General features: G+C 42.3%; 1 protein-coding gene across 1 annotated transcript in view; it reads left to right on the top strand.

Annotated features, from left to right (window-relative positions):
- The window catches only part of LOC102446421 (sodium channel protein type 3 subunit alpha), a 137,906-nt gene that overhangs the window by 36,332 nt on the left and 75,955 nt on the right, over window positions 1-25,619 (top strand). The window contains exons 8-15 of the mRNA XM_089779740.1: window positions 1-98; window positions 378-441; window positions 4,160-4,301; window positions 4,486-4,692; window positions 6,071-6,370; window positions 17,140-17,487; window positions 18,316-18,448; window positions 22,568-22,806. The exon at window positions 1-98 is cut by the window's left edge and continues 175 nt beyond it. Coding sequence (XP_089635866.1) covers window positions 1-98; window positions 378-441; window positions 4,160-4,301; window positions 4,486-4,692; window positions 6,071-6,370; window positions 17,140-17,487; window positions 18,316-18,448; window positions 22,568-22,806 — 1,531 coding nt within the window. The remainder of the gene's footprint in view (window positions 99-377; window positions 442-4,159; window positions 4,302-4,485; window positions 4,693-6,070; window positions 6,371-17,139; window positions 17,488-18,315; window positions 18,449-22,567; window positions 22,807-25,619) is intronic.

The raw sequence follows: 25,619 nt of genomic DNA, 5'->3' as shown, positions 1-25,619 counted from the left end.
CATTACTTCCTACTTGAATAACACAATGGACATAAATGGTACCTTTGTTAATACAACTGTGAGCACGTTTAACTGGAAGGAGTACATTGATGATGAAAGTAAGAACTGTTTGTGACTAAAAGATCAACAAAACAGATGCAAATATAAGAAGGAATATATTTGCATGTATATTGATTTAGTGTGGTCAAAAGTAATTCAGACATGATAAAAAGAAAAGTTCCTTCATAAATTGAGAGCGGGGGGGACGGGGAGAGCACTCAGCATCTAAGCATTTTGACTTGATTATGCATTCTTTTTATTTGATTGTATTACCTAGTGTTTTTTATTCAATATTTCTTTGGTTTATTCACATACTTTTAAAAATTATTTCTAAACAGCTCATTTTTACGTTTTGGAAGGACAAAGGGATGCCTTACTTTGTGGTAATAGCTCTGATGCAGGGTAAGACACTTTCAAAAATACTCTGTTGTGCTTTGTTGAAACAGGATGCAGCAACTGGAGATGAAACCCAAAATAAATTCAGGCATCTAACTTAACCAGAACATTTATGACTCCATATTTTGTAACATTGGAAAAGTTCTAGTAATTTGATATTAGATGATTGATTTTGGACTTACATTACCACAGGAGCTGACTCAACAGCTCTGGTTAAGGTAGTCTAATATCTGGTCATACAAAACACTCACGATCAACATTTGTTCCTGCCTGCTTGAAAAGCGATGTTATTGTTAATGATAAAGTTATCGACTTTGGTATAGGTCTTTTAGAGACAAGTAACAAAATCAATGGTGTGAACTGAGAAGAAGTCAAGAAGGAGAAAATACAATATATTATGAAGGAACAGTAGTGAGTTCATATTTCAAGGATGTTCCTTACTTCCATTTCAACCCTGATCCCGACTAATGCTTAATTTTCCCAAAAATCCTTTCTGCTGCAGCTATTTTGTATGTGAACTTCTACCAAAAAAAAACAAGTTCTGTACAAAGTTTGTGCTTTGTCATGTAGGGCTTTGCTGCATTTTGATCCTGCTTGACTGCACAAGGAGATAAGAGGGAGAACTCATCTCCTAAGTAGTCACCTAGGACTTTTTTGGATTTTGGAGTCAGGCTTTGAGAGAACAGTGGAAGTTGTATGTCTGATACTCCTAATTCATAAAGAAGCTCCTTCATGCACCAGCCAGCAGAATTGGGCCAAACGCATGGGTACAATATGCTATATTATAAGAAAGGTGTAGTAAATTATTTGCCCGTGGAGCTTGGGGAAGAATTGTGTTTCTGTGTCTCAATTTCTTTCTGATGCATTTGTCTCAGGGAAAACAGCTACATGGCACTCCAAACTCCAACTGAATCTTATTCTTAGGAATCAAACTAGATTGGTCCAGATTGGCCTAGAAGTTACTTTTTTTCGCCTGAACACGAGCTATAGCATTTGTATATGTTTTGGAAGTCTGGCTGGTTAATTCAACAAAAGATGTCAGAAACAGATCTTGCAGAGTGGCAAACATGGACAGTCAAATGGGTAGAGTTGAAGGTTTTTACTTGCCAATTAAGCTCCAGAATCTAAATGTGTAGAGTGAAACAACTTATAGAAAATATTTTTCATAATCTTAGCTATGGATTTCCTGATTTAGAACTACATGTGTCTAATGATATTGTTCTAATTACTGGCTATTTACAGCTAGACCTAACTAACTAAAGAAAGAAAGCTGAGGCTATAATCCTCAGTATAATTTTTGGTTAGTGCACTTACTAGGCACATGAATTTGCATCCCACAAATTACATTTGTAACCCCCTTTTTCCTCCCCGGGTTACTCGGGAGCAGATCACACTCTCAGGTGTGCCAGGGTGCCTGATGGTCTCGACATAAAAGGAGATCCTGAGTACCCCAGTGGTGATATTGTTTGGTTGGGGAAAACCTATCCACCCCCTTGCTGCAGTCCCTTGCTCATGAAGAATGTACAATGGCGGTGCCTCCGCATGGCTGGCCCTGTACACACTTACTGGTGTGCCTTGGGAACCTCCAGGAATAAATGTATTCCAGCAACGAACTGGATCTAACTCCAGAACAATTAGAAATCATAAATCATATACAAGCAGTCCCCGGGTTACGTACAAGATAGGGACTGTAGGTTTGTTCTTAAGTTGAATTTGTATGTAAGTCGGAACTGGTACATATTGTAGGGGAAACTCTAGCCAAACATTTCTCCAGAACTCAGTTTTATTCTCCCACACCTCACTTCCCTCAGTCCTTTATTCTCAAGCTGAGGTGTCTGCTGAGAAAAGCCGCTCCACATCTCCCTGGTCTGCCAGGTGGGGCGCTAGCTTCGTGTCTCCCTGGTCTGCTAGGGGGAAAAGCAGCTAGTGCGGGGTTGCCTCACCCCGTTTGTAAGTAGGGATCCGATGTAAGTCGGATCCATGTAACCCGGGGACTGCCTGTACATCTAATAGATTGCATTAGAATGAACAACCTTTACTTAACTTAAAGAAACAGGATTTAACAAATTAACAGTGAATAACATCAATTAACAAAGTACAGAGAAGTAAAAGGAACTTTTCTAGCTGCCATTTGCACTGCCAATATTTATCCCACTTCAGAGTGTGCACACCCCTGGACTCAGAGTCCCAGATTCTTGCTTGCGTGTGTGCACTTGAAGAACTGCAGCTGTAATGGAGATTCTCTGTATGTAGTGTGTATGTGGGTCCAAACTATGCAGCAGCTCTGGTTCACTGGATTGGCCTCTCTGCCTCTCTTTGAACCCAGAGTTAGTCTGTATCTCTGAGGTCTGTCCCAGGTAGCATTTTCCTAAAGATGCCAAGATACTCACAATCTCCTTCTGTGTGCTGGATGCAGAGTAGCTTCTAGCCACAAGTACAGCCAAAGGGCCTCCCCTCTAGGGCAATCAGAAGCAGCCTGCTAGATCCCAGTTCCAAAGGCTCTCTGTCCCAGTCTATAACTGTAACATAACAGCTACTGAACTGGATCAAACTCCTCCACAGCAGCCTGGCTCCCTTTCTGCTCCAAAAACAGAGGGAACAGTCCACAGACTGCTGAGTCTTCCTTCACACGTGGAGAGACTCAGATCTCCAAAACAAAAGTCACTTCCTTCCTGGTTTCCTCCAGGGCTCATGGGAATTTTAGTCTCTGGGGCTGGACTGCAGCACACAGGATCTTCCCAGAGAATAAGCAGGTTCACCTTTAGTAAGGGGACTACACATTCTTACATTCTTACTCTTGTTTCCTGACATACTGTCATAGTGATAATTTACAGTCATACCTAATAAGGCCTTGGAAAGAGCATGGGATTGACTTTATTGCCTGATGGTTAGAGCACTAATAAATGATGTAGGAGATCCAAGTTCAAGTTGCTACTCTAATTAATTGTTTATAGGGTTGCCAACCCTCCAGGATTTGTCCTGGAGTCTCCAGAAATTAATCATTAATCTTTAATTAAATATAATGTCATGAGATGAAACCTCCAGGAATTTATCCAACCAAAGCTGGCAACCCTCGTTATTTATACAAAATGGCATAGCTCAAACAAAAGAGAAAGAGAGCCCTGTCATGTGGAAGACTCAAGTACAAATTACTTTTTCACATCCCGGAGGCAGAGAAATTCAATCTGGGTCTCTCATAACCCAGATGAGTGCCACTGGTCTACTAACCCTGTGTCATTCAACCTGAAATAGATTTTTTCAATGTACAGTTTTTAGATTTGGCTTGACCCAATCCAGGTTTTTTTCCAGATCTACCATTGAAATAAAAATTAGATATTTGTTCTGTTGTATTTATAATCTCCATTTCAGCAAGTGTTTTTGTCTGGGAATTACTAGTTTGGATGGGGATGATTGTTGAAAAATGTGGACGTTGAAATATGAACTAAATAACTTGACATGTTTTCATTAAGGAAAACAAGATTTAGCAACAAAAACAAATTAAAGGGGCATTTTATCATATATTTTTTCATCTTAGCTGAGTTTTGGGGAGCCTTATGCAATTGTTTTAAAACCTAAAATTTTAATTAACATCAGTTTCCTGAAGAGCAACTGTCCAAAAATAATACCTGTTATGTCAAATTAATGCATTTTCTTATGAACCGTAACACAGAATGAGAGTGGACTGAAAGTTAACTATAACACCTCGTATTCTGTCTTCACACAGTCAGTGTCCGGAAGGATATATGTGTGTGAAAGCGGGTAGAAACCCCAATTATGGCTACACAAGCTTTGACACATTCAGTTGGGCATTCTTGTCACTCTTTCGGCTAATGACTCAGGACTTCTGGGAGAACCTTTATCAGCTGGTAAGAACTTTGTGTGAATCAAATGCTAAATATAATTTGATATGGTAAAACTGCATGAATAGGCATCTTCAGTTGTGACAAAACCCTTTAAACAACTACTTATCAGAGCATGAATTGCATCACTAACATACTGTCAAGACTAGCAGTGACACTATATATTTCTATGGATATGTTTTCCCCCCAGACACTACGTGCTGCTGGAAAAACATACATGATATTTTTTGTTCTGGTGATTTTTTTGGGATCTTTCTATCTGGTGAATTTGATCCTGGCTGTGGTTGCTATGGCCTATGAGGAGCAGAATCAAGCAACCCTGGAAGAAGCAGAACAGAAAGAGGCAGAATTCCAGCAGATGCTTGAACAGCTAAAAAAGCAACAAGAAGAAGCTCAGGTATTTTTTGCCAACAAAATGTACTTTTAGTCTGTTTCTTATGTCTAAAATTATAAGTTACACACAGAAATTAGCATGTGTAATAATCTTAAGTATAAGTTAAAGGTGCAGTAAATCAATGTTACTAAGTTCACCATGTGATTCTATAGCTAAAAGATTTGTTACAATGTTACAGAAACTTGGCTACAATGGAAAATTACAGTGCATTATATTTATAACACCCTGAGGTTATAGATCTGATGAATATTGTGAAAAAGTCTGTTGCTTCAGATTTATAACCTGCGAGATGATGTTCAGACCTGCTTTCTTTAATAATCCCTCCCAAACATTCGAAACTCAAAAGACTGAAGGACAAGTATTAGTACTAGGATACTGGCCTCTATTAAGCAAAATACATAAGCAAGTATCTATTTGCAATCACTGTGAAGTCAATTGGGGACTTGGAAAAGGGCATAAATCATTTAAGTATTGAAAGGAATTTCTTCTTAGATAATCTTTTACAACAACCTCGTTTACTGGGAAAAACAGATGTATCATAAATAATATAAGCAAATGTAATTGTATTATGTATTTGTTGTGTGAGGTTTTATTATCCAAAGACAAATTGTCTGACAAAGGTTTTGGATGTGAGAACCCAATTTTGTAAACCAATGTCTAATTTCTGGGCTTGCATTTACACTGCCTTTCAACTAGTGTAATCATTTACATCAATTCAGGGTTCATATAAAATGCTAGAAAATTAGAATGCTCAAGTAATTTATGCTCATATTATTTTACACATATTTTGATCAGACATAAATGATACCATAAGGTGCAAGGCAATGGACAATCATGCCCCTGTCTTTAACTTTAAAAGAAAAATGTCTGTACTATCTGTAACCTCTCATTAACAAACACACACATTTAGTATTGATATCTATTGCCACTGATATATAATTGTTCAAAAATTTAGCCACTGAGTGTATAGTATATTAACATTTAAAACAGACTTTGTTTTCTCTAGTACTTTTCATACATTATATTTTAAAATGCAGTTACGAAGTTAAAAAAAAAAAGATCCTATAGGCTAGCAGGTGAATAAGATAAGGTTTCAGGAAATAGCTGAAAGCAGAAGGAAATTAATTAAATTGAAAGATATCTGGAGACAAACCTTGTTTAGAGAACTATTTAGTTCCCTATTATATAGAGCAGGGTTTCCCAACCTATGGGTCGGGACCCAAATATGGGTCACCATTACATTTATTTTCTGAAAATGTCTACTACATTGACATATTGCTCACAAGTTGCAACTGAATATATGGATAATAATAAAAATTAATACAATTACATAACATTATTAGCAATCTGCAAACTAAAAATATACCTTGTAAACCAACAGGCAACAGCAGCAGTAGCAGCAGTGTCAGTTGCATCAAGAGATTTGAGTGGAGTAGGGGGATTGGGGGAGCTCTTGGAAAGTTCCTCTGAAGCATCAAAGTTGAGCTCAAAGAGTGCTAAAGAAAGGAGAAACAGAAGGAAGAAAAGAAGACAGAAGGAACTGTCTGAGGCAGAGGACAAGGGAGATGTGGAAAAGTTCCCCAAATCTGAATCAGAAGACAGTATCAGAAGGAAAAGTTTCAGATTCTCTGTGGAAGCAAGTCGACTGACATATGAAAAGAGATTCACTTCCCCCCACCAGGTACAGTTTTCTTACTATGTAATCTGTATTCTTCTACTGCCATGATCTGTTACCAAGGAAATATCCAGCAATGCTACTGGTAGAAGGCTATGATTGTATCAAAAATGTACTAGGGGGCTGTGCCTTCTGCTTGCTACACTTGCCACCCCCCTCTCTCTGGTGGTAGACAGCCCCTGCTCTCCTCCTGGCTGCCAGGGAAGGCCAGCCTGAGGCAGTCCTGGCCAGCCCTTTCCCCTCCGGCTGACAAACCGAGGTTGGCCCAGCCCTGGCTCTCTCCTTTCATTTAAGCTTATACCAATAAGTAATTCAGACATACTATTAATATTTAATTAATTCATTCTATATGAGAGCATCATAATATTCCATCACAACAAGGCCTTGTCTTTAAGGCAAGTTAGCAGATGGCAAGGCAGGATATGATTCTCTAGTCCACTATCTTGATGTGTGCTAACTCACTATGTGGACCCTACAATGGCATGCTAAAAGTTCCACAGTGTGCTTTCATGTTTGAAACAGTAAGGTGCCAAAATGTGCTATGAATTTAATGTGCCGTAGCATATCACACAGCGAGTTACTGTGTGTCAAGCTAGTGCGCTGTAGATTCACACCCTGCACTAACTTCCCTATATAGAAAAGTCCTGAATCTACACTATATTATACTGGGGCAACTTTGCTTATATAACCCAATTCAAATTCTTGGATACTGTATGCATTTAGGTGCCCATTTAGCAGCCAGACATAAAAATTCTTGGGTATGTATTTGCTTTCATAATAATACCTTGAACTTACATATTTTGGGTCTGTTCCAAAGCTTATTACAGTCAGTGAGGGTACGTCTACACTACAACGTTAATTCGAACTAACTTAGTTCGAATTAGTTAATTCGAACTAAGCTAATTCGAACTAACGGATCCACACTAAAAAACTAGTTCGAATTAGCGTTTTGCTAATTCAAACTAGCATGTCCACATTAAGTGGACCCTGAACCGGGCTTAAGGATGGCCGGAAGCAGTGCCGGCAGGGCATCAGAGGAGGACTTAGAGCGTGGAGATGCTGCCTCAGGCTAGCCCAGGGCTGCGCTTAAAGGGACCCGACCCCTACCCCGGACAGACAGTTCTCAGGGGTTCCCCGCTTGCAAAGCAGTCCTGGCTTGGAGTGCCCCGACTACCCAAACTGGGCACATCACACCACTCGGCCATCAGCCCGGCTGCACTTGCCGCAGGCTGCCATCTGGGGAGAGGGGGCAATTGGGGGGCTGCAGGAGAGCTTCCACCCCCAGAAGCCCGCAGAGCCAGTCCAGTCCTCCCCATCGGGGGCTCGTGCCCCATTCCTCCCTCACCTCCTTCCACTTACCCTTCCTTAGCCCCTCTTCCTGATGTACAAAATAAAGATAACATGTGGTCAAAACTAGAAACTCTCTTTATTTAACAAAACTCGGGGAAACTGGGAAAAGGAGGTGGGAGAGGGGAAGAGAGAGGCTGGGAGAGGGAAGGGGGGAAAACTGGGAGGAGGGAGCTGAAAGGGGGAAGCAAGGGAAAGGAGGGTGTGGGGAAACTCAAGGATACGGGGTGGGGGTCTCGCCGGGCCAACCGCCTCCCAGCACGGCGAGGGAGGGGGCCTCGGCGTCCCCGGGGGGATGGGGTGGAGGGTGCGGAGGTTGAGGTGGGGGGTGTGGACATTGAGGAACAGATTGTGGGGGTTGAGGAGGAAGAGGTGGGAGGGAGAGCAGGAGTGGGAGGAGGGACAGCAGTTGGGGGGGCAGCAGGGGCAGGACCAGCACGGGGCACCATGCTCTGCAGCAGGAGCTGCAGGTTGGTGCTCAGCCCTCGGACCTCAGCCAGCAGCTCGTGGCAGACCTGCAGGTCTTCCCACATCCAGGCCTGCAGTGTGCAGTGCACGGCTCGCAGGGCCCCCAGGTGCTGGTCCCGGTACTCCTGCTCCGTGTTGGCGGTCCGGAACAGGCCGCGGGTGCGGGAGCATGTCCCGGGCGGGGTGGTGCGCCCTGCACGAGCAGCTGGTGCAGCTGTAGAGAAAGAAGAGAAGTGGTCAGTTCTCCCTGGGGACGCAGAGGATGATGCCCAGCACCCTCCCCCACCCCTGCACCGTCACAGCTGCTGTGCTTGTACAGAGGCCATGGTCAGGATGTCTGGCTTTCCCCGGGACTGGGAGCTTCCCCAAGACCGCACCCATGTCCCTGTGCCATGTATAGTGTGGCCGGGGCGGTGGGGGGGAGGGGGAGATGTCCCCTGCCTCCGTGTAGAGGGGACATGTGAAGGGAAAGCATCCTGCTGGGTCCTGCCCCGGGGTCGGGAGCATGTCACGTCTCTTTGCACAAGCATGTGCCTACTGGGCAATGGCCCCTGGGTGTCACGCAGATGGAGCCACCTGCCCAAGGGTGGCATGGCACATGCTTGCACGTGCACAGGTGTCTGTGTGATCCGTGGAAGGCATGGCCCACGCGCGCGATCTCTGGTCTCCCTCCCATCTCCCCCTCCAAACTACTTAATTCAAACTACTTACCCGGTACGGTCTCCCTGGATGACCCTGCTGGAACAGCTGGCGGTGGCCCCTCCGGTGTGCCCAGGTCAGGGCCCTCCGGTCCCGGCTCGCTGTCCCCCGGGCTGGCACGGACCGTCCCTCCCCCAAGGGTTGGTGGAGGGTGGGGAAGTAAGGGCAGGTGTCATCCCCTGCAGCGGCGCCGCCCCTTGTGGCCCTGGCGTACCCCTGCCGCAGCTGCTTCAGCTTAATTCGCACCTGCTCTTGGGTGCGCCTGTGTCCCTTGTGGGCCATGGCAGCTGCTATGCGGCCGTAGACTGCCGCGTTCCTCCTCCTAGTGCGGAGATCTTGGAGATTGGGGGCCTGCCCCCAAATCTCAATGAGGTCCATGACCTCCGCACTAGTCCAGGGGGCCGCACGCCGTCTACGGCCCCTGGCTGGCCCCTGGGTGCTCGAGGACTGGGCAGGGGACGGCTCGCTACCACTGGCTGCCTGGCTCATGGTGGGGCCACTGGCTCAGGGGTAGACACTGCTGGCAGGTGTCAGCCGACGGTCAGGGCAGTGTGTGTGGGTATGTCTCCTAAGTCTTCAACTGCTAAGACACGAAGTCTCGTCGCAGCGGGCAGCCCAGAAGGCTGAAAGGAGCCCCGAGTGTTTTTAACGTCTGTGACTTTACTGCTAGGACCACAGTCCCGTCGCAGAGGGTAGCCAAATAGGCTAACAGACGCCCCAGTGTGTAGGAAGAGCTTATTACACCTTAGATTTTAACTGCTAGAACACAAAGTTCCTTCGCAGCCTGGGAAACGCTGGAAAGGTGCCCCAACGGATCTTGTCACCTGGGAGTGACACAGATCCAAATGCCCAAGCTCTCCCTATGTCTGTCCCTTTATGATCGGCTGAAGTTCTTTTAAATTGTGCTTGGTTCTATTACAGCAACTGAAGGAGTCAGGTTAAAACTTAAACAGTTACAGGTTTATTAAAGGAACTTATAAATCATATGGTTACAATGGCTATTGCTCTATTTCTTAAATACTAGTAAAATATAGATAGATCTTAAAAAGTGGTTACAGGAAAAAGGTAAAGATAGAAAATAGAAATAATGGTACCAAATGACAGCTTAATCTTTAAAGAGCTCTAACACTATGTATATATACTTAAACAAAGGACCACATCCAGGTACAATTTTTACCCCCTTCTGTGCCTCTTGACTCCAGCGTGTCAGGCCAGGGCCGGTCTCTCAATTCCTCGGAAAGACGAATACGAGGTGGGCGTCCCCTCTGGAACCTCGGGAGGTCAAACACCAAACCCGACCAGCAGATAGATGGTAGATTGACACACAAAGTCAGTGTGCTGCTGGACTCATCTTTATACCCCTGGGGGGCCTGTATTCTCTTTCTTATCTTAAGAGGCCAAATTTTACTGGTCCGTTTTGTGGTGCCAGTTCTTACAAGCAGGTTACAAGTTAATTTACACTTGTAAGAGAGGAAGATAACTAAATTAGGACTGCCGGATGTTCTTGTTGGGCGGGAGATTCCTTCCCCCGTGGACGGGTATGTGTTCGTATCAATAGGGGCACGATGTACAGCCTCTTGGTCAACAATTAGTTTGACCACCCTCCTATCTCTGCTTACAGTTGGTCACGGTCCCTGAGCCAGCATATCTAAACCTCCTGCTCCAAGGTTTTCAAAGAATATGCTGTTTTCCTGCTCTTATGTGCCCTGCATGGTTTCAAGCAGACAAAGGTGGATGTTAAAATGGGGGTTCACGTCTGGCTACAGCAGGGCTGTCTGACTCCAGTGCCGTCTGGCCAGAGTCTACCCCTTTAAGGGCCCGGGACTGGGGGAGAGGACAAGAGTTTTCCTGGTTGTGCCCAGAGAGGCCACCAGGGGGAACCTGGGAAGGGCTAGCCTCCCACTAGTTCGAATTAAGGGTCTACACAGTCCTTAATTCGAACTAGTAAGTTCGAACTAGGCTTAAACCTCGTGGAATGAGGATTACCTAGTTCGAACTAGGCACTCCGTTAGTTCGAATTAAATTTGAACTAACGGAACGCTAGTGTAGCGCCTATGAAAGTTAGTTCGAACTAACGTCACACAGATGAGTCAGTCACAGAGCCTATAGAAGCATGAACTTCTGAGTCCCAGTTTCAGCCCTGTGCGTTAATTACCAAATCACTTGCCCTTCTCTAGTTAACCTCATGCCCTGCAAATCTTTTGTGTACTCCAAGACAAAGACTGTATGGAGGACACAATAACCTGACATGGATTTATTATCCAACAGTAAAATATCATGGGCACGGATTAGTCCATGGTCTACACCAGGAAGTTATTTTGAAATAACTCCCCTTATTTTGAAATAACAAGCGGAGTGTGCACACTCTCAATCCTGTTATTTCGAAATAAGGGGCTGGTTATTTTGAAATAACTGCTGCTTTCCACGAGAAATAATGGGTATTTTGAAATAGTTATTTCAAAATAGTGTGAGTGGGGATGTTCCACTGCTGCTATTTCAAAATAAATATTCTCCAGAGTCATTCAAAGTAATTACTCCCCAGTGCTTCCTGGGGCTCTAAGTCCAGGTAGGATAACCACATTAAGGGAGCCTGCCTCATACTAATTTCAAGACTTCCCTATAGTGTGGACATGCTATTTTGAAATAGTTATTTCAGGAGTTTTTATTTCAAAATAAGTTATTTTGAAATAATTTCCTAGTGTAGACATGACGATATTTTCTTTACCTTCCAAAAGCCTTTGTGGCTTTTATCTCCAACTCCCCAATCAGCAAGAACTACTGAAACTATCATAGAAACTTAACACATTTGAAAATCTCAAGGCACTTTATATACTTTCCATAACACCGAACTAAATGTTAATTCATCTTATAGACTGAAAAATTAAATCTCATCAAGTAGAAACAAACTTTGTATGTTTTAGGTTTCAGGCTAAATAAGGGAAAAGTACAGTAAAAAAGGGAAATGGTTTATATTAAAAAAGACATGACTTATACAAGCCTGGATAAAATAGTTAGAAAAACAACCACTTAAAGTAAAAATTTTCATCCCTGAACTTGTCAACTGAGCCAGTAATCTAAAGAGAATTAAATCACCAATTGTATTCACTAACTTGGTCACTATTTGAATATGTCTACACGGCAACGTTATTTTGAAATAACTATCTTAGCGTCTACACAGCCATTCCATTATTTCAAAATTAAATCAAAATAGCAGAGGGTTTATTTTGAAATTGACAAACCTCATTCCATGACGAATAACACAAATTTTGAAATTGCTATTTCAAAATAAGTGCTGTGTAGACACTTTTTTTGAAATAGGGGGTCTCCAGCCTTCCCAGGGTGCCCTGTTGGCCACTCTGGCCTCAACCAAGCACACTCCTCTCCCTCCACCCCTTCCCAGAGCCCTTAAAAGGGTAGACTCTGGCCACAGTGCCTGTGCCAGCTCCAAGCCTGCCAGCCCAGAGCCAGCAGTCACTGCCCCTAACCCAGTGGCCGCAAAACATGAGCCAGAAAGCCACTGGCAGCCAGCCTTCCACCGCTCCCCAGGAGCCATCTGCCAGCTCCCAGGAGCCTGCCAGGGCCCAGAGAAGGCGAGTGCCTTCCTGGTCCAGGGTGGAGATCATGGACCTTATTCAGGTTTGGGGGAATGCCCCCAACATCCATGATCTCCGCACTAGATAGAGGAACGTGGCCGTCTATGGCAGGATAGCTGACAGCCTGGCCACCAAAGGCCACATGCGAACCTAGGAGCAGGTTCGCATGAAAATCAAGTTGATCTGGCAAGACCCCCCCAACCCTGAGCCCTGAGCTTCCCCTCCCCCTTCTTCCCCATGCTTCCTCCTTCCAGCTCCCTCCTCCCAGGTTTCCCTCTCCCCTCTCCCACCCTCTCTTCCTGCCTCCTTTCCCCAGTCTCACCAGAGTTTCATTCCCCTCGCCCTAGTTTTGTTAAATAAAGAGAGTTTGTGTTCAAGAAAATACGTGTATTTTATTTGACATCAGGAAGGGGGGTTAGGGATGGGTAAGTGGAAGGATGTGAGGGAGGAATGAGGCACAAACCCCCAATGGGGCAGACCAGAGAGGCTCTTAGTGCTCCTCAGGGTGGAAGCTCTCCCACAGGGCCTTCTGGATACTGACTGCAGAAAGTGGAGCCTGGCTCACAGCAACGCATCCAAGAGAAGCACCAGAGTGCCCAGGGGCAGCTCTGGCTCCATGTTGCAGAATGTTGTGGTGTCCCAAGTGAGGGCAACCAGAGCATGCAGAGACAAAATGTTTTGTTGTCCCTCACTGAGGTAGACAAGCAAGCAGGGAAACCTGAGAACTAGCTGTCCGGGGGGGGGGGGGGGGGTCCCTTTAAGCACAGGCCTCAGATAGCCTCAGGCAGCAGCCACACAAAATTACTCATGACCTGATGCCCTGCTGGACCTGGTTCTGGCCGGCCTTAAATGCGATTCAGCGTCCACTCAGTGTGGATGCGCTATTTCGAAATGCATTTTGTGTGTAAATGCATTATTTATTTCAAAATAACTATTTTGAAATTAGATATTTTGAAATAACGCTGTAGTGTAGACATACCCTTTGTGAAGCAATATCAGTATCGTGGGGCAAATATTGCCCCTCTATATATCCAGGGAATGGCCAAAATGCAATGGAAATGCTATCTGTCTGTTGTGCAAGGAAAGGAGCCAGAGTCTGGGTAGGAAAGGCTCTGTGCCACAGTCAACTCCCTACTGATTGTACTTTATAGTGTGAGTAGTGATGGTTAACCTGATAAACAGGGCTGAAAAAGGAGAGAAAACATGGTGCTGTGTGCTGCCCTAATCCACTGGCTCAAGACTCTCTGTGTATGGGTGCAGAGCAGCAATCTTCATTCACAACTCTCCTCTTGCACCCTATTCACAATGGATCTGCTCTGGCTCCCCTTGGGAGTTCTCATTCATTCCTGTGGGAGCTGGGTCAGCTCCTGTATGTCCTGTTACCTCAAAAATATTCTCACTGGAGACCACCCAGGGTTACACTAGTATGGGTTTATTTCCACTAGGTAAAACTAAAGAGGGGAGAACAGCCACCAAAGATTTAAACTAAAGAAGATAGAGCTATCTCTCTCTCTCATACACACACACACAAGCAAGCACATACCCCTCCATTCATTCACTCATTCTCACCCATTCATTCCTGCCCTGAGGCACTCACTCTTACACAGGCATATGAGTTGCATAAGGAGCCGAGGTATGTAGATCTTGGAGGGTCTGTCTGCTCATCATGGCTGGGGAAGCTGGTCAGGAGGAGAGACACTGGAGCGAAGCTTCTCAGGAGCAAGGGTAGGAAAAAAAGAGGGAGTCTCACATGTGCTCCCTCTCCTTATATTGTGTTTGAATGGCCCCTGTGACTCATTCACTTTGTCATCAGGGAGCATGCCCAGACTTCCCTTTATCCAGCAAGGAGCATGCCTAGACTGTGATGACTCATTGAAATGTGCTCCATTGTTCCAAGCCTTCTTCAAACACACTCTCACAAGCTTTCTCCATTCACCCAGGGAAGAATGCAACTTAGAGAAAGTTACAAGCAAGGTGGCTGAGAGTTATAAAGATTACTAAATTGCAGTTTATAGTAAGTTTCTGAGAGTTACAGGGATTATAAAGTTTGACAAAGATCACAATAAGTTGCAGTTTAAAACCTTAGACCTTACAGTTTGGTGTAGCTTTAGAAAATCCATGTATATAAATCAAGTAAGCTCAGGCAGAGGCTTTTTTATGCAACATGTCCCATGTGCACAGCAAGTGCTAGAGGTTTGGAGTGAGAGGTCTGTTTCTTCTGGATGTGTCTTTTGAGTGTGTGCTGAGAAGCACCCAGCTCTTTCATTCTGACTGTGAATTTATGGAGTTACGCTCTTAGATCACAACTTAAGGCTCAAAATACAAATATATAAATGATGGTGCTACCAAGTAAATAACTATAACACTTAATTTTAATGGATACATAGCTATATAGTGTACTAATGTGTAACAACAGAATATAAATTATGTATAATTAAGTTATAACAATACAAAATTAAATATAATTGCCAAGAAAGATCAAAATGTGTCAAAAAGTGCACTTCATTTGATTGCTATAATTTACTAAAAACTGGGGCACACACACACGCACACACACACACACACACACACACACACACACACAATAGTCAGAAAACTTGGCATACTTTAAAAAACATACAGAAATGAAAATCTTTTATAGTGGATGCAATCTCAGTCACCATCCCCTCCCCCATCTCCCAGTTCCCCCCACATTCAGCATTCCCTCCCCAGCATTCAATCCCAGTCATCTTACCCAGTCAGTCCCAGCCTTTCCACCACCCCCACTGCATTTACACCTCTTCTCACCTTCTCCATCGCATCCCCCATCAACCTCTGTTTCCAGTTTCTAGCTCCACCTCTCAGTCTCCTCGTCCCAGTCTACTTCCCCCAAGCTCTCTGAAGGGCTGGCTCTTGTCTCCATCACATTTTCCTGCCGACTTCTTCCTCCTGAATGCAGGAGCGAAGCATTGAGCACACAAGCCAGTGAGCATCCCTGCTGTCAGTTCAAGCACATCCCACAGATTCTCAGAGCTGCAATTATAGCAGAGATAGGAAACCTTTTTTGGGTCGGGAGCCACTGACCCACAGAAAAATCAGTTGGAGGGGCCACACCAAAAAAAAAACCTCCACCCTCACAGACATGGCCCCCGACTGAGAAGTAGAAAGACATTCCCCTACATTTCTTTCACACGCCAGAGCATAGAGGGGACTTGAGCAAGTAAATTTTGGAGGCTCCCCTAGGCTTCCTCCCTCCTGCCAGGCAGAACCTGTGGGTTGGATCAGGCTCTGGCTTGCCTGACTCTGGCTTGTGAGGCTTGGGGCTCCTCCACTGCAGTGAGGAGCCAGCTCTGGTGCTCCAGCCCCACAAGAGTTGTGGGGCTGGAGCATCAGCACAGGCTCCCCAAAGCTAGGGATGAGGAAGCCCCCAGCCTTGGGGGCCAGATCCAGGTAAGCTAGGGGCTGGATCTGGCTCCTGGATCTTAGATATCTATCAATATTATGCACTCTGAATGTAAACGCTATTATTTTACGCATGGAAGAATGATGGCTAAATCGAGGCCCCATATCAAAATCAAGTTTTTAGTATACCAGGATATCAACACTAATAGAAGGGGAAGACTGAAGAGAGTTTAATGCAAGGTTTGTTTTCTCCAGGACTGTTACTAGTTGTATTTATTCATGAATATTGTAGCTGAAATATGCAGAAAGGAAGACAAAGATTCCATTAAGCAGTTTCTTATACTGTAATTAAACAGAAGAATTTCCAATAAGGATTGATTTTCTTTTTCTCAGTGGTAAAAGGGCATCTTCAGAAAACTGTTGATCTCTTAGGGTATGTCTACAATAGCCCCCTACTTCGAACTAGGGAGGCTAATGTAGGCATTCAAAATTGCAAATGAAGCCCGGGATTTAAATACCTGGGCTTTATTTGCATGTTCCGATCCGGTTGCCATTTTGAAATTCCACTAGCCCAAAGTAACTGCCCGCGGCTACATGTGGCAGTGAAATGGTAATTCGAACTAAGTCCTTAGTTTGAATTAACTGTTACACCTCATTCCAGGTGGTAGTTTGAGAGTGCTGCTCGCGGGACCCACTGGTGAAGACTACGCACTTATGTAGGCCTTAGGCTTACCCAGACTGCCTTTAGCAATGATCACGAGAATTCATCCCTCAGGCAAACAGAGTGACATTGAGTGAGTCATGAGCCTTGTGATTTAGAGTCCCTGTTTCCCACAAGGAATAGTAAGAAAACTCTGCAAAGATCTTTTATCTGTGCTATCTTGTGGGAGAAAAAAAAAGTAGAGCACACAGACATCCAGGGTATAGCAGGGAAGCATGCTTCTCCTGAGTACCCAGAAAATAGTGGACACCATCTTAGTCCCTTTTCTTCATTCCATTGCTCCTAATTGCTAAACTTTCCTTCCCTTCCCCCACCAAACACTTTCATGCCCGTAGGAGGACAGCATTCCCTGCACCTCTCTCACTGCAGCTCGATAACACTTCAGAAATGCTTCCCTCCCTCCCCACCTACTAAACAATATGGCCCTGTGAGCACACCGTTGGTTCTTAAAAACTATTAAATATCCGTTCTCTAGAGCATGGTTATTGCTTTCCATAAGAAAACAAAGCATTTTTAAGTGTTTCATTTACTAATGCTGTTCTTTATGGGTTGGGGCTTTCCTACAGTCTTTGCTGAGCATTCGTGGTTCCCTGTTTTCTCCGAGGCGCAACAGCAGAACGAGCATTTTCAGCTTCAGAGGTCGAGCGAAGGATGTAGGATCAGAAAATGACTTTGCCGATGATGAACACAGCACTCTTGAAGACAATGAGAGCAGAAGAGATTCTCTCTTTGCTCCAAACAGACATGGCGAGAGGCGCAACAGTAATATTAGTCAAGCCAGTATGTCATCCAGGATGGTACCAGCACTTCCACCAAATGGGAAGCTGCACAGCACTATAGATTGCAATGGGGTGGTTTCTTTGGTTGGAGGACCTCCAGCTCTCACGTCACCAACCGGACAACTTCTCCCCGAGGTGATCACAGATAAACCATTAACTTCACTGTCATATAAGCAAGTTTGAAATAGTTGAGGTATTTCTACAGCTGCAAATTCATCTATCTCTTGTAATTCTTTTAACACAGTAACAAGAGGGGTAAATCTCCTTTTGCATGCATATGGCAGAACTCAATTCAGGTGTTCTGCTCTCCCTTTATGTATGGTCTTCAATGGGAGAGAAGAATATCTTAACTTAATGTTTCCATCTGGATCAAAGTTTTGTCCCAAAAAAAGAGAGAGAAATAAACTTCCTTCAACCAATAACTAGCATAGTACTTGCAAACACGTAGAACTAACAAGACAAGAGGTGAGATCCTATACCCATTAAAGTCAATGGCAAAAGCCCAACAACTTCAGTGGGAGAAAAAAGGTATCTGGCAGCAAATTTTAGTTTACTCAGCATTCATTTAAATTAGACATTGGCCCCAAATTTCCCAGAACTGCTTGGCAATTTGCTTCCCAAATTGAGAGTCACCTTGCAAGTTGCTTGAGAATCAAGTAACCATTTAAACGAGAGAACCTGAATCTCTGCTTGGAACCAAAAATCCTCCTTCTCCTCTATCTAAACACACATCATGTACTTGCATGTATCCACTTTCAATTAGCTAACTGCTTGTTGGGCAGACATCTAGGAAAACAGCAAAGATAATCCTGGCAGAGAAAGAAATTTGCAGTATGTAAGGAAAGTCTAATACACTGGAAAAGAAGCTATTCATAGTTGACTTTGCCATGAGAATATTTGTATAGTGTGTTGTTAATAAATTGCTGAAAATGATGGTTTAATTCACTGGCATTTTATTTGCAGGGCACCACTACAGAAACAGAAATAAGAAAAAGAAGACTGAGTTCTTATCAAATTTCCATGGAAATGTTGGAAGATTCTGCAGCAAGGCAAAGAGCAATGAGTATAGCCAGCATACTCACTAACACAATGGAAGGTATGTGACATATTACATTTTTACACACATTTCACTGAATTTGTTTTAGCTGCACTTAATAGAAGATGTACATAATTTCACTTGTAGTTATATAATTGGACAGATGAAGTCTGGCACTGGAAGTAGGTAATGAATATTTTCATCCCATGTTCTTAATCGTTTAGCCTGATTTACCCTAAACCTCCTATAATATTAATTATCTAGCTAGTTAGCTAGCTCATATATTGCCTCCAGTCTGGAGCAGGAGAAACAAAATGAACAGCGTTAGGGAAATATTCTCCTGTGAGGAGAAAGAGAATTTATCTTAGTGCAGCCACTGAAAGGGAGAGCAGGTCTGAAGGGTAACAGCTATGCCAGGACAGATGACTGTAATTAGGTCCTTTTTTTTGTTAACTGCAATAGGAGAAAAACTCTTCTATTACACTAGTATCTATGATGAAGTGGCAGAAGCCAAAGAGATGGAAATCCTGTTCTGCGTTATCAGTGTTCTAAAACATCGGGTCACCAGGAGATTAAAGTAAACCTTCACAAAAACTGTTACTACATAATAGTAATTTGTTTATGGTAGTCTCATCAATAATCTATTCATGGTCCTTGCCCAAACATCTTAAAGCCCAAGGACAAACAGATAAGTATGGGAAGGAAACAACAACAATTTATGTCTTTTGTTTAAAAATTGCCTATATGATAGCAGTTGGCTCCCACCAACCCTATACATACACTATTTCTCTTGACGAAGTGGGTCTTTGCCCACGAAAGCTTATGCTCCTACACTTCAGTTAGTCTATAAGGTGCCACAGGACTCCTCGTTGCTATTTCTCTTGAGTTACATTAGAGAGGTGCAGACAATAATATAAATAACATTTTACACAAAAGTACAAAACCTCATATGTCTTTCTATAAAATATTTATTCACAAAACTAGAAAAATGGAAGGTGATTTGGAACATGATGAAAACTCAATATACCAGAACCTCATTCAATTAAAATAATATTTTGACTTACTCTAAAGTTTTATAATGATAGTTTTGGGCACAATATTACTGATAAATATGTCTAGGAATTTTTTTAACAGCAGTTCTAAAAAGTCAGACCCAGTCTATTTAATTTCCATGGTAACATGTGTCCTTCACCTCGGACTTGAAAGAAAATTTACAAACAAAATTTACAAAGTACTTTTCAAATTCATTTGTGAAAAGTCACAATTTCAACAGATTTTTAAAATTAATTCCTAAATCATATTCTCATTTCTCAGAGAAGCACATCAATCTCAGTTTAAATATAATCAGAGATGAAAGTGTACATTACCTCACCTCTTGCAAAAGTACTTCTAATGCATTTTTGAAAATCTCTGATCACAACAGAGTCTTCCTTTCTATTAGATTTGATATCAGTGGAGTCCATACAAATTTGACTCACCAATTAGAAGAAATTAGTACAAATTTTCCAATATCTCTAAATCAGACTCTGCAGCTGGTGGGCCATGAGATACTTTGTAGACATTGATTGTCTGTAGGCACAGCTCCGCAAGCTCCCATTGGCCACAGTTCTCCATTCCTGGCCAATGGGAGCTGTTGGAAGTGGCAGCCACCTTGTCCCTTTGGCCTGCACCACTTCCTACAGCTCCCACTGGCTGGGAACAATGAACTGCGGTCACTGGGAGCTGTGGAGGGCTGTGCCTGCGTACAGTCAATATAAACAAAATGTCTTGTGGCCCATCAGCAGCTAACCCTGGTGGACCACGTGTGGTCTGCAGGCTGCAGGTTACCTACCACGTCTCTAAATGAAGTACTATGTGTAGATGGGCCTTTTTGCTGACCATTATGCAAAATTCTGGGCCAGTCCTGCTCTCACATATGGGACCTCTTCTGTCACCTCTTCCTTCAGGTGAAGACTCTCTCCCTGTTTACCTTTCTTCCACTCTTTTTTTACTAGCAGGGACAGCCAGAAACATCGGATAGATTTGAGCTCACACCATCGTCTGACTATGCTGAAAGAAGGATTTTATGTGAATTTAATCAGGCCTCAACTTTTTTATTAGATGTCTGGGACTACCCAGCAGATAACACTTTACAGTGCAAGTGACCCCATGTTTATTGCGTAATTACCTGTGAGAGTTTTACCGGTTCTCCCTCTTTTCCCTTCCAGCTCCCTCCAGAAAATCCATTGCTTTAGAACCTTACTCCTAGGAGGGTTAAGTTGGGCTATAAGAATGACAGGCTGGCTCCCTGCCCTATCAATTATAGGTGTCCCCAACTACCACCACTACCCCATTAGTTAGTTTAACGCAGGGGTTCTCAAAGTTGGGTTGCGAGTCCACCTGAGTAAACTGCTAGTGGGTCTTGGGATGCTTTGTTTATCTGAGCATCCATAGGCATGGAGCCTCACAGCTCCCATTGGCTGAGGTTTGCCATTTCCATACAAGGGGAGCTGTGAGAAGGGGCAGCCTAGCCCACACCGCTTCCTGCAGCTCCCTGGGGCTGGATATGGCAAACTGCAACCAATGGGAGCTGTGAGGCTCCGTGCCTATGGACACTCAGATAAATAAAGTGTCTAGCAGCCCACCAGTTGCTTGCCCAAGCAGGCCTGGGACTCAGCTTTGAAAACCCCTGCTTTTTTGAACACCTTTTTTTAAGTCCTTTTCCAAACCATTTATTCAATCACTATATACCTTTCATATGGAGGTATACTTGCACTGTTATCAGCCATGAAGAGGTGCCAGCAATTACCTTGGTTGCCTCCTTCCCATGCCCAACTGGGTTCCCAGACATATGCTAAAGCCATCTTTTATTTCTGTTAAAAACATGACAGCACTTAAGTTGGACAAGTGAACCTCATCCTCCCAAAACAACTCAGCTTCTCCTTATATTATGCCGGAATGTGAAATGACTACCCCTCCTGTGGTCCCAAGTAATTTGGCCACTTCCCTATTCACACACTTCTTTTCCTTATCCACCCTGGTGGCTCACAGCTCCCCACAAGACCCTTGAAAGTAGGAATAAGGGATCCTCCGGAAAAGGGCTTATTTTCCGGAGAATCGCGTCTAGACTGGCGCTTTTCTCCGGCAAAAACCCCGAGCTGGAAAAAGCGGCAGCCATGTAAATGCAAATGCCGCGGGGGATATTTAAATCCCCCGCGGATTTGCAATTCCGAAGTGTCTCATTAGCATCCCTTTTCCGGAAAGGGATGCCAATGTAGACACAGCCAGAATGTTTGTGTAGGAGGAGTGAAAAGGAGGGAGCCACTTTTCATGAGGCTAGCTTCTTTTCACTTAAACCAGAGTAACTCCATCTTCATCTCCATCAGCCCCAGCCCCAAACATCCCATCAAGGTCTGTTTTCTCACACTGGATGTTCTTCCTTACAATCAAACAATACTTAGAAGCTACTTGGTTCCTGGAAATCTGACCTTAATGATGATGTCAAATGTAAGGAAAAATAGGAAACAAATATTCCTGACACAGGCTTTCATAACAGATCTGCTTCTTAATTGACAGATTTATTGTAAGTATATGTGAAGACAACTTGTCCTATTAAAGCTAAGTGGGGAAAGGGTTGTGTTTGTCTCATGCCCAGGGACCCTAGACAATTGGGGGTGGGCAGAAAAATGGGCACCACCTCACTGCAACTTGCTCTGCCTGCACACACGCATGCCAGAAGTGGGGTTGGGGTGTGGAGGCTTGCCAGAAAGTGCTAAGAGGGGGAAATTGCAGGCAGAAGGTATGGGAAAGGGTAGAGAACCTCACAAAACTGCAATCTATAACTGATTTAAGTAAATGAATTTACAGATAAAGTATTCCTTACATTACCGTATGTAAAAGTAATGGTTCAATACTGTTTACGGTAATAGGGAATATGTTTTAGTTGAGCAAATCTACATGTATGAACAACACAGCTAACGTAAAACAACACTATCATTATGCTTATAAGGATATACTCATTTACAAATGTGTGCATTTAGTGTACAAATCACATTTGACTAATTCTTTCGTGTAGTATATATTAGCCACACATAAACCTTTGCATATTTTTTTTATTTATTTTAAACTAAGAACTTCTAGTGGCTCTGTTTGACAGATTGTTGGTTTTATAAGTTAATATTATAAATGTTTTTCCCCCAGAACTTGAAGAATCCAGACAAAAATGTCCACCATGCTGGTACAGATTTGCAAACACTTTCTTAATCTGGGATTGCTGGAGCCCATGGTTAAAAGTAAAACATATAGTCAATTTGATTGTAATGGATCCATTTGTTGATCTTGCTATTACTATTTGCATTGTTTTAAACACATTGTTTATGGCCATGGAACACTACCCAATGACAGAACAGTTCAGCAGCGTGCTTACAGTGGGAAACCTGGTAAGTAGGTTGTAATGTAGCATGTGGTAAATAAAAAAGAATTTTCCTAAAAGTTTATATATAGCATTCATCATTGGACTCTCACAGAGTAGACTGGCCTTTTCCATTTGAGGCCAGTTTTGCACCTGATTTCTATAGGTGCATTATCAGGCCCATAATCTTGAGTTGTGATTAAATCATTGAATATTGTTTGACAGTATAATATTCCATTTAGGTACATTGCTTGACAGATTCCTGAAGTCTATCTTAGACTTCATCTTTTTTAGCTGCTAAATGATGATTTAATTCTCTCCCGTTGGTGCTGACACTCTTTGCATAGAAAATATTTTTAATCTCAGAAATCTAATAAAATATTCTATCAGAATAGCTCTTTGAATTGTCTTTGATGATTTCTATATGAAAATGCCAACTCTGGAAATAGCATTCCTCTTGCTACTAACATGCTATTGCCTCTTTATATAACTGGAAAAACACTCACCAAACTTGAAAGTTATAGTTTATCGTGGATCATAGAATCATAAAAGATTAGGGTAGGAAGGACTATTAGGTTAAGGACTACTTAGAAAATCTGCAGGAGTTCACTGTTAGTGACTAGTTAGTTTATACAGGACAAACTTAACTATTTGTTGTTTTTTTAGAAAATCTGGACATTCACATTTTAATGGGTCTGGATGCAGTGCAACTAAGGGTGCTGAGGAAGTTGGCTGATGCTACTGCAGAACCATTGGCTATGTTAAAGCTGGAATTTAAAACTTGGGATTTCAGAACAAAAAATTAATATTTTTTAAATTTCTTGTGAACTGGAATTTCTGAAAGACTTCACTTTCAGAAAATGTCACTTTGGAATTTTGAAATGTTATTTAGAATTTCATTTTATTCTCTCTTCTCTGATTTTTATATTATGTTTACATTATTTCATAACATTGTGTACTGAAATGTCATAGATGATATAATCCTTGAAATATATATATATTTTAATTTTCAAAATCATCAAGGGAAGATTCTGCTTAGTACTGATTAAAACATTTTATCTTTTCTACATCAGAAGGTCATTCCAATCAGTACTAAGTAGCAGCTGCCTTTAATGATTATTAAAATAAAATAAAAATAAAACAATAGAATAGAATATTTCAATACTAATTTTGCCTTGTTAGCAACATTGCTGCTCGATTATAAAATAACAAAAATAAAATAAAAGTGAAACACGTGTTCAAATTTTTAAATAAAATTTTGAAATTAGGAAGTACATTTTCATGTGTCAAAATGGAAATTTCTGTGCAGATGTTCATAAAAGTAAACACATTTTCCAAAATGTTCTGATTTAGATAAAAATGGCATTTTCTATCAAAAAAAACCTACCCATTTTAGTCATCATTTTTGTAATCCAGATAAAATGTGGTATGATATTGTAATATTGGTACTAGTACTGTATTGAACAAATCCCACTATAAAGAATGGCTAAGTACATTTGACAGTTGTGTATGCATAGGACTATACACACTTGCCTTTCTGAATAGTAAGACCTTCCAGCTTTGTTGTTTGACTGTACAGACACCTCTCTTTCTCTCTCTCGCTCTACTTGCCATTCTCAGGTTTAATTGCAAGAGAAAAGGATTAAATCCTTTCAAGTGCACAAGACTGCAGAAAGTATATGTAGGAGAGAGATAGCATGACACACACAGACACATCATATGCATTCCTGAGAACCAAAATCAATCAAGTACCCTGATTATCATTGCTGGGTGTTGAGAAGTCTAGCTTGGATTCATACCAAATACTGATTTAGGAGTGCTGACATATAGCTATGTAGGCGGATGATTTAAAGAACAGATACATTTTTCTGTAGCCTTGACTTTTTGGGAATGACTCTTTAAAACAACACATTAATAAAATATAAAAACATAGATAATTAAAATGACAAGCTAAGATTCTCTTGTATGAAATAGGGTTTCCTTCCTCCCAAACTGAAATCATTCATATTTTTCTTATATTCATCGCTCATTCCAGAATATTCTTCCTGAAGAAGTTATAGTTTGTCTCTGAAAAAATTAATTTAGGTCCCTCTCATTCCAGACCTTTGCCAGTCCACGGTCCTTCTTGCCACCTTTTCTCCCCTCCCCCACTTTGAATTCCCAGTTTCCTTTCTTTTCATGTTAACAAGAAGTAGGTTTGCATTATCCATTCTAATAATTCATTAGCCTTAATTAAGTGCAAGTGCATGCAGAGAATGTCATCTCCACTGATTTCAATCAGTTCCTCATTTGGTGGTTTGCATCCAAAGAATGTTTTATTATTTGTTGATAACATCATATTCTACTGTTAGGAGACTGATTATGATATGGCAAAACAGAAGATTGTGCTCTTACAGTACTGTAATGAGAAGGAAGAATTAGTTATGAAATGTAATTATTCACTTTCTACACAATTAATTAGTCATTTCAGATTAAAAATGAGCAGTAATTATCAGAAAAAAATTAATTTCAGCTGAGATATTCTATTTACATTGCTTTTGATGATGCAGCAAAAGCATGCATTTAGGAAGAAATGCTTTTTAAAATTTGCTTTTCATTTACTACCTTAGTCTCATGACTCCAACTGTAACTGTTCTGCAGAGCTGTGACAGAATTTTCCTCTGATTATACTATGACCTCCCTTAAATCTTGTCTAACTGTATAGTTTTCTTATTTCTGAAAAGTAGTACTTGTAAAAATGTTGATACGTACCAATTAACAGTGATTAAAGTTTCAGTGATGTTGCAGGTTCTGTACTTCCAGTTCTGAAATTCCCAAATTTAGGTGCAGTCACCCACAGCA

Source organism: Pelodiscus sinensis, chromosome 7, assembly GCF_052426305.1.
Source record: "Pelodiscus sinensis isolate ZL-2025 chromosome 7, ASM5242630v1, whole genome shotgun sequence".
Classification (NCBI taxonomy): Eukaryota; Metazoa; Chordata; order Testudines; family Trionychidae; genus Pelodiscus; species Pelodiscus sinensis.
Note: the sequence above shows the minus strand (reverse complement) of the source record. Positions and strands in the feature narration are given on the sequence as shown.